At 29.6% G+C, this 14,361-nt stretch overlaps 1 protein-coding gene across 1 annotated transcript; it reads left to right on the top strand.

The window, feature by feature from the left end:
* The first annotated feature begins 2,176 nt into the window (after positions 1-2,176).
* Positions 2,177-12,351, top strand: LOC119688193. The gene is made up of 3 exons (XM_038102876.1): positions 2,177-2,620; positions 7,482-8,097; positions 12,129-12,351. Exons 1-3 carry the CDS (start codon positions 2,215-2,217, stop codon positions 12,349-12,351), a joined length of 1,245 nt encoding a protein of 414 aa, XP_037958804.1. The 5' UTR covers positions 2,177-2,214.
* Positions 12,352-14,361: the final 2,010 nt, after the last annotated feature.

Raw genomic sequence — 14,361 nt, 5'->3', positions numbered from 1 at the left:
TTTTTTATATATTTCTAATCTGGATGTAGGTCCCTTCTTGTTAAATAATTAAACGTTTAATAGTTTTTACGACATATAGTGTCGTCTCTCCTTAAGAGTCATCTTCAGGATTACGATACGTCATCTTGATAATGCCTACGATTATCTGCTAATTCGGAGTGCAGATTATGCCTCGAATATGTAGAAACTACTATGCATATTCTTTGTGACTGTCCAGCTTTAGTTACGCACAAGAAGAAACTTGTTTCATATGGAATTTCTGGCACCAGAACAGATTAAGAGCTCTTCTCTAGATTTATAGGATTAGTTGTGGACTTTGTTCATAAAGCTTTAAAGGGTTCTGTGTAGTCAATAGTGAAATTGGTACAATAGGACTCTTCCGGCCGTAGTACCAGCTATTGGGCGTCTTCACGTCAAAGTTTTAATAATAATGCTTATGTGAGCGGATTATATATGTAGTGTTAGATTGAGAAGAATAATTTTAGCACAGCACAGCCATTTCAGTCCAGTGTACCATTTTAAATAATATATACCAAAAGGGAAACTTTTAAAATGAAACGAATTCTAAAGTTATTTGCCTAATGCTTATTGCAAAATGAACATTTAATGGCTGGTGTTTCATGGTTAGTTAAGTTTTACTCAAAACAAAATGTTTCAACAAAACGGAAATTGTTTGCTATACTTTTTACTGCATCCACTCACCAAAAGTAAATATTGGCATAGAAAACATTTGAAAAATGTGTCTATGTATATTTTAAACAAATCATTTTTCGACACATACATAATTTATACAACCGATATTATTTTAAAGTGCTGCCTAAAATGTTCACAACATAATCCTTTAAAAGAATATCCTTGTAACAAACAAATTCCACAAATTTATGTGCAAATAACGAACTTTGCACTTCTCTATTTTAATAAGAATAATGTGTAAACGGTATATACCTAGGTACATTAATATATATTAAATAAAATGTACAAACCAATATATGTTCTCGTAAATGTGTAATATATAAACGTTTACTTTGGGTTGGGTGTTCCACTCCTATTGTGGTTGCAAATATAGCCACAAAAGTGTTTCACTTTTCTCAATTTTTTCCCTCCTTTCTCCGTTAAATTATTTGCTTCCACTTTTCATATATATTTGTTTTTGCTTTTTTGAATATATACATATATACTCGTATACGATAAGTACATTTTATTTGTACTATACTTACTGTTTACTTACCGTTCCCCTTCTTCAGTAGAACAGAGTTAAGGTTGCTGGTGTGATATTTAACGGGCCACCATGGACTGCGTTATCAGTTAGACCTATTTTGTCTGTCCGAAGAGATAGTTTGTCGACTCTGCTTAGAAGCAGATGAGACTTCCAGATGAGTCAAATTCTCTGTGACTGCTTAGCCTTGATCTGGGCCAGTAGGAGGTTCCTGGGTCGAGAACTGCTCACCCCTTCCGTTTTTTTTAGACTTATCCACTTTTTTTAGCTCATTTTTGAAAGTGATTATAAATCACACAATGAAATTGAATTTAAAGACGCGTAATACTTATCACGCAGCCTTTCGGATTATGAGTTATCTGTTGTTAGTTGTGAATAGATGCAGTGGGTAATGTAAAGTATTCAGTATGTATTGTAAGAGGTATATACTTCATAATAGAAGAACAGTAGATCAGTTGGGCAGTTAGTAAGTTCATTAGCAGTTCGTCGTTTGGAAAACACAAATTGCTCACTTATCAGTTAAGTTCTAATGTTATGAATTACGTTGACAGGTAACAGAAAAATATATCTGATATATGAATTTAGAGTACAAATGGATATGTGTACCGCACGCCGCGAATAAATATGTAACTAGGTCAATGTGGGATGTTAACTTTCTGATGAATTTGATCACAAATGTTATCTAGGTTGCAGAGTCTTAATTCTGTGATCAAAGATATGTGGTAGAAAGTAGAGACTCCATTAGTTATACTTATTCTTACAGTATAGCTGTATTTCGACTGGTCGACTGGACTGATCTTTGTTTTATATGTGTATATGCTGTAGCTTGTTGCAAAATAAAAATTTCAAAGAAATTAACAAATGAAGGCATTATATTGAATTTTGTGAAATCTTACTTTAAAACCGAGCATGAAATTTGAATTTAATATATGGGTAAATAAATTATAATATTAGAAAAAATTCAAAAATATCTTCGAAAAAGTGTTACGCAGATAAAAATGTTTTCATGTTGTCGCGCAAATCCGAAAAGTTCATCCACAAAATCAGCTAAAAAAGATAAACAGAGAAAAAGTGATGAACAGGAAACGTCAAACAAAACAAGTGATAAAAAACTAATAATACCAACGATAACAATCGAAAATGGCAAAGCTATTGATAACCTCACCGATCACAATTCCGACAATACTGATATTGATGAAGCAGTCTCAGCAACAGCAACAGCACCAGCACCAGCGAATACAGTGGCTAACAACGGCATTGGAAATATTGGCGATGATGTCAATGTAGCGTCTGTTGACAACATAAGGAATAGTGAAAATATAAAAATTGCAGCATCAACGGAAACCGTTGCAGCTGCGGATATTGCAACGAAAAAACCTACGGACTCAGATACGGCAATTATCGGTATTGTTAAAAGTTTTTTCATTATTTTGCTATTGCAAAGTACAAAAAAAAATTCAATTCAAATCAATTTGAATAAAAAAAAAAAAAATTAATTACAAATTTAAATTCATTCTCATTATAATTACCATTTTTAATGTAAATACAAAAAAATTTTAATAATTGATTGTTTTTCTTATTTATTATTTTTAATATCATATTTAATTATTATTATTATATGTTTATTTTTATTATATGAATATGGATATGGATATATGCTATGCGATATTTAAAATTATTTCGTAATACTGAATTAAAAATAGGTAATAGGCACAAATAAAGTTAAACTCAAATCTTCCCATTTCGATGAACGATGCCCAATTTTGTTGAATACAAATACTCATATGAATGATGAAGTTTAGGTTTCCTAACTATTTACGGACACCTTCTGTGCGACGTCTTCTTCTTTTGATCTTTTGAAAATGTTCATTACAATATTGATATTGATACTGCTTGGACCTTGGTTCCTATGTTTGGTCGGTCATGTTCTCTACTTTGTAACATTATTTAGTTTTCATATGTTTCGTTCAGATTCTCGACAATGTCTGTCTGGTATTCACACATCCCGTGTTCTAAAGCTTGTTTTGCTTAAAATATAATGCGATTATCGCAGTTGTCATTCCTAGTAAACACATCATTATTAAAATTATTATAAATTAACTTGTTTCTTGTTAATCGATTTGCAGATAATCCTGTCTGGTCACATTGCAAATGTTAGCTATTCACTATCTTTTATATTGTGTTGTGAATTAAAGAGAGTTTCATATTGTTATATATCTGATTTATACATATTTCTATGTTCATCCTGTCATACATTAATTACCGTTATTAAAATGTATACAAAACATTTTCTTTCAATGTTCCTTCCAATGATTCGAAAGATTTTTATTTATTCAAGAAATGAAAATGAAATCAAAAATCGTATGGGAATAGAAAAAGACTTCATTTCTCTTCATTTAATATGAATTGAACTTCGTTTGTTAAATATACTTTTATGTTTTTTTTAAATACATATGTATTTACACATATATCAGAAAATAGTATTTATTAGTTGAAAAAATGTAAAAAGGAAAACATTTAGTAGCTCGAACGAATGTACAGTGCAAATCTTTGGAATGCGATACAAAACATCTAGAGAAACGCATTACGAAAACAACTGAATCCTTTTAGAAAGAATTTTCTTTCCATTCATTATGTACACCATTTTTCACTTGCATAGGCAAATAAATAGTTCAATTTCATTTCAATATGACTGCGTTTATTATTTTTCAGAATTCAGGATGTACTGGGTACGGGGCAGTGGAAATTGCTTTGGAACAATTAGACATACCATATACTATAGCTATGCTTCAAACAGATACCTATCCTAATATATGCCCTAACTGCAGTTTTAGCCTTCACAAATTTGAGATAAACTGCTTCGTAGTTACATACCACTAAAGTAGAATAGTTTCTGAATCTCTGAATGTTCGTATATACCCTCAATAACAAACACCAAATCTTTGCATTAACAAGTGAAACAGTCAAATTAAAACTATATTTATATGTAGTTATTTCACCAGTAAAAAGGTTTCAGTTAACAAACATATGCAAATACTAAATTTTTCGTAGTTTAATACTTATGAGACAAACTCGGAGTTCATTTATACCATATACCATATTTACACATTCTACTATTTTATTTAAAAGTGCAGCTTTTAACCTCCTCTGTTGTTTGGTGATTAACCTAATGAGTGGTTAAACCTAATAGATAGTGTGCTTTTCATGTGTAAAATAAACTGCAATGTACTGGTAGTATATTCACCGTTCTACTGAGCTGTCATTCTGTAATGTTAGGGACCTGGTCAAGTTTATACAACTGTCAGGTTGGGGGGAGTCGTTACCTTTTTCGACGCTGTACCAATGCTATTCCTGTGGTGCCACAATGGGCTATCATTTGAGCTCAAGTGGGCTTTTTGGAAACAAGGCCGCCACTCTGGTAGTATATTTAAGCTGAAGAGTAAAAAGTTGTAATGACATATTACTCTTATGGGCAAAAAAATTCTTCTTTATTTATATTTCTAAGCGATGTGGTGTATAACTTGTGCATCACTTGGGACTTATCCGTTTTGTAAAGTTCTTTATGAGCTCCTGTTTTGACATTTTAATATGGAATAAACATACATCTTGTTTATGCATATTCCCAAAAAAGTCTAACTTTTTTGTGCCTTTGACGGGCTTAGAACTGAATGAGTTTACATTTGTGCTTTTAATACTTTTTGTTTAATATTGACAATAAAATTTTGTATCTCCAAATAATTGCATAGCATATGCAAATATGTATACAAATATAATATTATTTTATTATAATTTAGTATTTTATATTTTATATGACATTGTAAATACTACTAATATATTAATATGCATATATACATTAATGTTTCTTCGATCATGTTTCTAATAATATGTATGTATGTTTCTTATTTATATTTCTTTTAACTAATATATGTAATATACATATATGTTATTAGTATTATAAACAAATACGCGTTATAAAATTTTATTACTTTTATAATTATGAAAATTTAAACTAACATGTCAAATATAATTCACTTTAAATTCAATATCTTCTTCAACTTTCTCTGAACGCAATTTTTAATAAGATTTTTCCTTTTAGCAATTAGTTTTTCAAAAGCGTGGGATATTTTATACTAGTAGCCTTTTAATTTCTTAGTACCTCTGAAGATTTTGTTTTTCTTTATTGGTTTTAGTAATATTTCAAATATTTTTGTTATAAATGCTTTTTTTTTATAATAACATAAATCTATATGAAACCAAACAAAAATTGATTTTAAGGACCAAGTATTATCTTTGGGTCCCATCTATCTACCTATGTTTGCTAATATGATAATATTCTGTAGATTTATTTATTATGTGCATATTGACTATTTTTAAATATAGTATCAAAAACATAGGATTGACTTATAAATTTAAACAGTATTTTCTTTTACAGTACAGTTCACTTTCAATTCACTTTACTAGATTAAGTCGAAGTACAAGTAAACTGTACTTAAGCTTAATTGTACTTATGGTAACTGCTAGTACAGTTATTGGTTTGAAGATAGCTTTGATCGGAGATTAATATTTGCTAAAATTATTTTCATATATATGTGCAAAATCTTATTCTTTTTATTTACATACTTCTAAAGTAATGCTTCTTCTACTTCTAAATTATTCGCCTAATTTGCTGATAATTTAAACATTTTAATAGATTTTTAATTTGTTTATTATGAAAAGTTATGTTGTGTCTTATTTATTTAAAAAAACATAAGTATATATTAATTAGGAAGTAAATGGGTTAAACTGGGTCAGTACAAAACAAATTATCAAAGAGAGGGAAAATCATATGCGGCTGGAGTACTGGGAAGACTTCCCAGGACTTAGACAAAGCAAAGCACTGATAAAACCGTACTCCTACAAACACATTCTAAAATTTTCAAAATGTAATTTAAGGTTGATAAAGGGCTTCATTACAGGTTATTATGGCCTGAAATATCACCCACATAAACTACGATTATCTCCTAATACGGAATACAGTGTGATCTTGGCATTGTCATAAAGTATAGCGACGGGAAAGTGCTTTTGCCGGTAGGCTTTTGCTTATAGTTTGTGCATTCGTAAAGAAGTTTCTGCTCAAACAGGGGGATTCTTTCCATCTGAGCGGAAGTGATTACTGACAAAATAGGAAAAGCGTGTATGAGAAAGGGGATATAAGCTGTATAAAAGCTGTACAGTTAAGTGGAAATCACATTACCGATGTGTGACCCATAGCCGAGGTTTGCAAGTATCGAGTTAGTATTTTGCTCTCAATTTTTTAAAAATCTTTTTAAATGCAAAAGGGTACATATATTTTTATTGTATATATTTTAATTTAATTACTTCAAAGAATGTTTTGTGTTTAACACTTTTTGTTTCAAAACCATTTTATTTGAAAATACTTTAAAATACTTTTTTTTTGTAATTGAAGATCTGCTGGGTTCTCTTGACAACATCCATCTCTCCATAACTCCCTCCTTTGGTAGTTTATACAGTTTTTAAGACATTTCAATATAAAATTATAGATCGTTTAAATTTAGCCAAATAATATTTTTTCGCCTCTATTAATACCCGATAAATTTCATATAAAAAAACAATTTGTATTATATATATTTTTTCACTTTTTTATAAAAACATTTATTAATTTTTTGTGTGTATTTATATATATAGTTCTTTTCTATATAAAAATTTCCCACGTTTGGCTTTTTTCATAAAGGCAGGATGTTATAACAACTCGTTTTTTGTAAATTATTTTATATATTTTTTATGTTAAGGTTAATTATGATGAAAGAACTAATTTTTGAATAGATACTTCTATTTTTTTAAATAGTAATTTTTTTTTTGTTGCTGTAGTTCTTTACTGTTTCAAAACATATGCATATAACATATTATATATATTTGTAAGACATTTAATTTTTTTTTAAATATGTATTTCTTTTAATATATATTTTTTTAATATTATTTTAATTCAAAGTGATAGAATGTTTTAAATATAACTATTAATAAATTAAGGTCTGCAAACACGACTACAGTTTTACTAGCTAATAGATAATAGCTAATATATCTATCACATTTACCGACCACTCCAAATAACTAATAGAAATATGTTTGACGTCATAACTAATATGTTTTGTTTAGTTTTATAAAAATTTTTTTAATGAATTTAACTCATGAAAAAAAGTTATAATTAAGTGTGATAAAAAAATAAATTTTATGGTCAATTAAAACAAAATTACCAATCAATTTGCAGCTAATAGCGAACAAAGTAATAAACAGAACACATCACTGTCGACTTCTTCAACCGATGGAAGTATCAATGAAGGAATTAATGAATCAAAAATCGTCATAGCGAATACAACAACAACAAGTAATGAATATACAACTGCTGCAACTGGCCTTACAGAAGTACAACGAAAGATTCAGGAAGCAGAAAGAGAAGACGAGCAGCATTCAACTCAGTGTATAACTGAAAATGTTGAGGACTATGATGTAGATAAAAAACAACTAAATGATAAACAGCCTATGCATATCATTAACACAACAGAACCAACAACAATGGAACAAAACATCCATGATTTTCACCCAAAAAGTTGTCTGTCTCGTCACAATTCCACTCACACATCTATCAAGAAAAAGGTTAACATTAGCACACATGCCGAAATAATCGAACCGGATCCTTTGCCACCACCACATTATGATCATGCATCATTAGGTGATGATGATGATGTTTTTTCGGACTCATTACCACCACCCAAACGGGAAAGCATGTGTGCACCATATATTGAACCCAACAATAAAATACAGGATACAGTTGTATTTGCACATGGTCTACCCGAATGGTTCAATGACGAAAGAATACATGATATGTACGATTAACTATAAAAAAACAATAAAAACTATGAGATTTTTTTTTTAATTACACTAGTTTACAGTCAAAAATTTCTAAAAACGAGACCTGCATTTTCTATAGTGATATATCATAATTATAATGACTTTTTTCTTGTGTGCGGATTTCCTGGTATTTAAACCGATGAAACCGATTTTTCTCAAAACATCACTCAGCATACAGAGTTTCAGTTAGAGAGGAAAAACTCAATGTGGATGGGACTCTTATAGAAATATTAAAAAAAATTTTTTTTTTTAATGATATTAAAGATATATATATTTTACAGTATATTGTTAATATATTATTACATTAATTGTTAATATATTATTAAATATTTTTAATGCAACAAAAAGATGCATTTACCAACAATAAACAATGCCAGCAAATCGTGAAATCTTGGAAGTAAATTCTATGTAGATTTATGAAAGTCAGTAGACAGAAGTAAGTTGCATCCGTCTATGATTTTCGTAGATTGAAACGCCAGAATAAGAAATTAACAGGAAACTCTAATATCAAAAAAATACAGCTGGGAAGCTTACTATACGAATATAGAACATGACCCATATGACGCTAAAAGAGTTTGAAATATAAGACGAAACCAAAAATAATCTGATATAAATATATCAGTCTATCAACTATTAAAACACGAAATACTATTTACAATAGTATTGTAACTGATACTATGCAGATGTTGATGAAAAGAATCCATGAGTGAGGGTTCCAAGACTCCATATGTGAGGGATATTAAGGGTCTTTTTAACAAATTGAAAATAAGATGTGAGCGTAGCGTATGGCCAGTTTTTAGGAACAGTTCAAAATTAAGTTTAATAGCTACTCTTGTTCAAAACGGCAATAAATTTCCCACCATACGATTGGCATACGTTAGGGTAAAAGAAGCCGCAAATAAAGGTCGTATTGTTAAACCGTGTCTGACAGTTTCGCCACAATTCCATAGAAAACTTGGCCTTATGAAGATTTTTTGATAAGGCTCTGCAAAAAAAATGAAAGTGTTGATTTCGAATATTTTATTGGTTTTTTCTCAATCATTACTTTTGTCATAACTAAAGAAGTAATCTTTATTGGACCCTAAATCAGAAAATTGATGATCGATTTATATCTTTATTTGTACATTTTTAACTATAAATCACTTAAATTTTATTGATGTTATCTAGCTTAAAACATTCATACGAGTTTTACCTTTAAACTAATTAAATTTAATATTCAATACTACATGCAGTAACTTTACCAATATAAGTTATGGGGAAATATGTAGAGTGATGTTTTGAGAAAAATCAAAATAACGGTTTTCACAAATAACGGGAAAATAACTTAATATTCAATACTATATGCAGTAACTTTACCAATATAAGTTATGGGAAAATATGTAGAGTGATGTTTTGAGAAAAATCAAAATAATGGTTTTTCACAAATATTGGGAAAATAATTTAATATTCAATACTATATGTCATAACTTTACCAATATAGGTTATGGGGAAATATGTAGAGTGATGTTCTGAGAAAAGTCAAAATAACGGTTTTCACAAATAACGGGAAAATAATTTAATATTCAATATTATATGTCATAACTTTACCAATATAGGTTATGGGGAAATATGTAGAGTGATGTTCTGAGAAAAATCAAAATAACGGTTTTCACAAATAACGGGAAAACGGCACAAAAAAAAGAAAAAAAGAAAAAAAGAAAAATCATAATGATTATGAAATTTCACTATAGAAAATGTAGGTCACGTCTTTTGAGAATGAAATTTTTAATTATTTGTAAACTAGTGTTATTATAGTTGTTGTTGTTGTTACTGTTGTTATTTTTCTTTATCACTTTGAGTGATTGCGGTTTATTTCAGTGTAATATAATTTTCTGTTTTCTGTTTTCTGTTTTTGTTATTTCCACCCACAATTCGATATTTGATTTTAATTGAAATTTATTCTTCTTCGTTTTTAACCATTTTCCATAATGAGAAAAGATTATTTACTTCTTCAACTATGTGATCTATATTTATAAATAATTTTTGTTGATTCTGTAACAATGTTACAAAACCAAGAGTGTGTATTCATTGGTTGCTATATTTGAGTTATGGGTCGCGAATGTCATCAAATTTTTGCAAAAGATATAAACACTCTTTACAGTATAGTAAGTTGTGAATAATATTAATATATAAATAAATATATGAATATATTTTTGTATATTTTTAGATGTCTCTCTATGCCATCTCACATTAGACACATGAGAAAGCAAACGTTTATCATTTAAAATGAATCAGATTTTAATACTATCGCCTTGGTAATAAATATGTTGTCACGTTGGTTTTTAACTCCTTTAAGTGTTTTTCGTTTTGACATGTCTGTCAAAACTTGTCAGACAATATTGTGGTTCTCCCGTACTCTTATGGTTCTACGGCCGTTCGATTATTTCATTGGATTCATATTAAGATAGAATGAAAAGAATAAATGTTTTCTATAATCGATTTATCCAATATACTTTTTCAATTTGTCTTAAATATATTTTTTATTTTTAAACATCTATTGTAAAATATCATTTCTCTTTCGATTAAATTGAATAGGATTTTCACTTCTGACATTATTATGTCAACAGGATGAGTTATGCCTTGTCAGAATTGTGGCTGCTTGCGATTATAAATTGCCTTTAATGTTTTTTCTACTTTCTAAAGTTTTTCAGACTTTTCTATATAAACCCTTTATAAATAGCCATTATTTTAGTCTTAAAGGCATTACTGTAGTTCTGAACTCCTACTATACAATTTATATTTAAATCGGTTAAATCCATTAAAACTACCTCACATTTTGTCTTAGCATTCATTAATTTCCTTTAATTTAAGATATGATGGTACTAGAATTGGTTGACCTCACTAATCTTTTAATTGGTTTCATGATGAGTTCTAAATTGGTTATTGATATAAATACTTCCATCACTTCTGTATAAAAAGGATAAATATATTAATATATTATATATATATTATTATATTATATATATATTATTATATATATATTGTACATATATTAATATATTATATATAAATTAATATATATATACATATATATATATATATGTTTTTGGGTGACAGACTATTATTTACAACATATTGGCGAGAAGCTGAATGATGTACATGCCAACATATTAGTTGCGTATCATTCAAAGGTATAGACTATCAGTTTTAAGTGTCATTCATAGATTTTCTCTCTTGAATGAGACTCTAAAATGATAATCTGCACCTTTGAATGACACGAAATCAACATGTTGGTGAGCACATTATTTAGTTTCTCGTCAACATGTTGTGAATGATAGTCTGCCACCCAAAAACATGCATTCAAGAGCATATTTTTGTGTGGTTACACTAACACACTTACAGTGTGCGCAAACACCCTTATTCTTCAAAAATTTTTCTTGAATGACAACTCTTGAATGTGAACATATTCAAGCTCGGTCGCTAGAATAAATTTGAGTAAGAGAGAGCGCAACTTGAATGACATTTAAAAATGATAGTCTGCACAAAAATGATAGTTAAGAGTCGTTGCAGTTCTCTGGTACAAATATATATGTACATTGACGTATGAAATTTGTTTATTATTACCATTTCAATTAATTTTCCATTCATTTCTATGCAATGAAGATATTTATTCGATCCAGATATTTATTCGTTCTGGTTTTCGTGATAATTTGTTGATGTTGATACAGGTATTCCGTAATATATTTCTGAGTTTCGTTTTTCTATTCTCTTTGAATTTTATTGTTTATGAGATTTTCATTTGTAATACATTCTTATTCCTCATATCTTATTCCTCATTCCTCTAATAATGTAATACATTATTAAAAAATAAGTTAATTTTTTGTCTCCTAAAAATTCTGTTAAAATTCTGTATATTTTTAAAAAATTGTTTTTCTATAATTAATTTCATATTTTCTTCATATTCTGTGAAAAAATAGAAAGTTTATAAACTCAACATAAATTTTTATTAAATTGCAACTAAACGCAGCGGTTGTATTGAACCACCTGTTACCCCCGTTGGACGTGATGAGCTGGAGTTGAAGCGCCAACGTTTATATACGGACTTGCTGCGTGCAGCACATGCTGCAGTGGAGCATAGCGTGCGCTTCACAACTCCAATCGCAGTAGATACTTTTTCGTACACTAGTGCGGCTGTTGAAAGCAGAAAAGGAGCCGGAAGTGAAGGTTGTTTTGCTTTATTAATCTATTAAGTATTTTATATTGTTAAACGTTTTTGTACACATTACGCACTCGAATGAATAATGCCTTTCTTAATAATTAAATTACTTAATAATTAAATTAATAAATAACGAATTAAATGCATGACTCTCTTTGTTGACCACCAAAAAGCAACAAAGTCTTAGTTTGTCATTTTTTGTTCTCACATTCTCACATATAATATATTCAATATTTTTATATAGTTTTCCCTTCTACTGTGAACTTTAACAATAATCACGTATTATTTATTAGTACATTAAGACCGAAAAGTTTTCGGAAATTTTCATTTAAAATTCGCGCGCTGTATATTTTTCGATATTTTAAGTTTATGTAGTTTGGCAGCAATTAAGTTAATTACTATGCCAAAAATGAGCGCGATCTGTCAGACAGTTCGTTTACGGCAGCTGTTGAAACCAGTTCACCTCAGTAGGGCGTTGCGAAAAAAACAATGGAAAAAAATATTGAACAAAGAGTTTGCATCAAATTTTGTGTTTCGAACGAAATTTCGTGTGCAGAATCGTTGCGAATGCTACAAAAGGCTTATGGGGAATCAGTTTTATCGAAAACTCAAGTTTATGAGTGGTACAAAGCCTTCCAGGACGGTCGTACGACCGTCGAAGACATTTCGCAACGCACTACTGAGGTGAACTGGTTTCAACAGCTGCCGTAAACGAACTGTCTGACAGATCGAGCTCATTTTTGGCATAGTAATTAAGGACAGTGCTGCCAAACTACATAAACTTAAAATATCGAAAAATATACAGCGCGCGAATTTTAAATGAGAATTTCCGAAAACTTTTCAGTCTTAATGTATTTTAACAGCACATGAAAATAATTTTTATTTTTATAACCAGAATTTATAGCAACAAACAACGAATAATTGTGCTTCGTCCAAAATACTTTAAATAGATTCTATGGAAAAATCTATGTTGACACAAAACAAAAACAAAATAATATAAATGTTTTCAAGGATAAATATTTTTATATATATATGCATTAAATATATATATATATATATATTAAGCAGTTTTCAAATTGAATTAATTTTTGTTTATTTTAATTTTTATTCTTATTGTTGATAATAGTGAAATATTTCACACTGCCTGCCTACACACTTGATAGATACTCTTTTAGACATTCTCATCCATTTTTTTTACAGAATTACTCGATTTGTTTCACGTTTTTTTTTTTTTAATAGAAATCGAAAAATTAATTTTGACATACATTAAATTATTTATATATGTATCTGTACTTGTTTTTTATTATTCAGTTTACTACAATATTTGATCTATTATTATTATTGAAAAAGAAAGAACAGTGCTCTGTAACCTAAAAGATCTATTGTGCCTCTTAGTCGGATTAGAATGTATCTCCAAGTCTAATTTCTTTAATGAAAGACAGTTAGTGCCTATCTTTCCCGGCTTGGATTCTTATGATCCATGAAATACCCTCCTAGGTGTTTCTTTTGCTTATGCATCAGCGCCGGACAGTTTCTCTATCTTCTCTACAGTATCTACAGTCTGAGTTGGATTGAATTCCTAACTTCGATAGGTGATTATTCAATCTACAGTGACCGGTCAATAATACCACAATCTTTGAAGCGTTTTAGGTTAAAAGTCCCTAAAAGCATTTTAGATTGTGATAGTCTTGGTAGCCTTTCTTAATAGATTTCTCTTTCTTTTTCCTCTGCGGCGTTCATAAGAATGGATAGAGTTCCTTTGTCTAGACTACAGAATGGTTCTGGGCCTATCACTCGTGAAGCATCTTCTTGCAAGTTTGTCTGCTATTTCATTGCCTTGGATGTCAGTATGTCCCGGAATCCATATTAGGTGCAGCTGACTGTTTTAGCCAAGTATGTTCAGCTTGTCAATGCACTTCCATACCAGTGTGGATGCTACCTGTTAGGACATGAGTGCCATTGTAGCTGCCTGGCTGTCAGTCAGTATTGCAATTTCACGGTTCCGGTAGTTACGTTCAAGGTTGAAACTGGCGCATCTATCTAT

The sequence above is a fragment of the Teleopsis dalmanni genome, chromosome X (genome assembly GCF_002237135.1).
Source record: "Teleopsis dalmanni isolate 2A chromosome X, ASM223713v2, whole genome shotgun sequence".
Classification (NCBI taxonomy): Eukaryota; Metazoa; Arthropoda; class Insecta; order Diptera; family Diopsidae; genus Teleopsis; species Teleopsis dalmanni.
The sequence above is the reverse complement of the archived record's forward strand: the minus strand, read 5'-3'. Positions and strand labels throughout refer to the sequence as shown.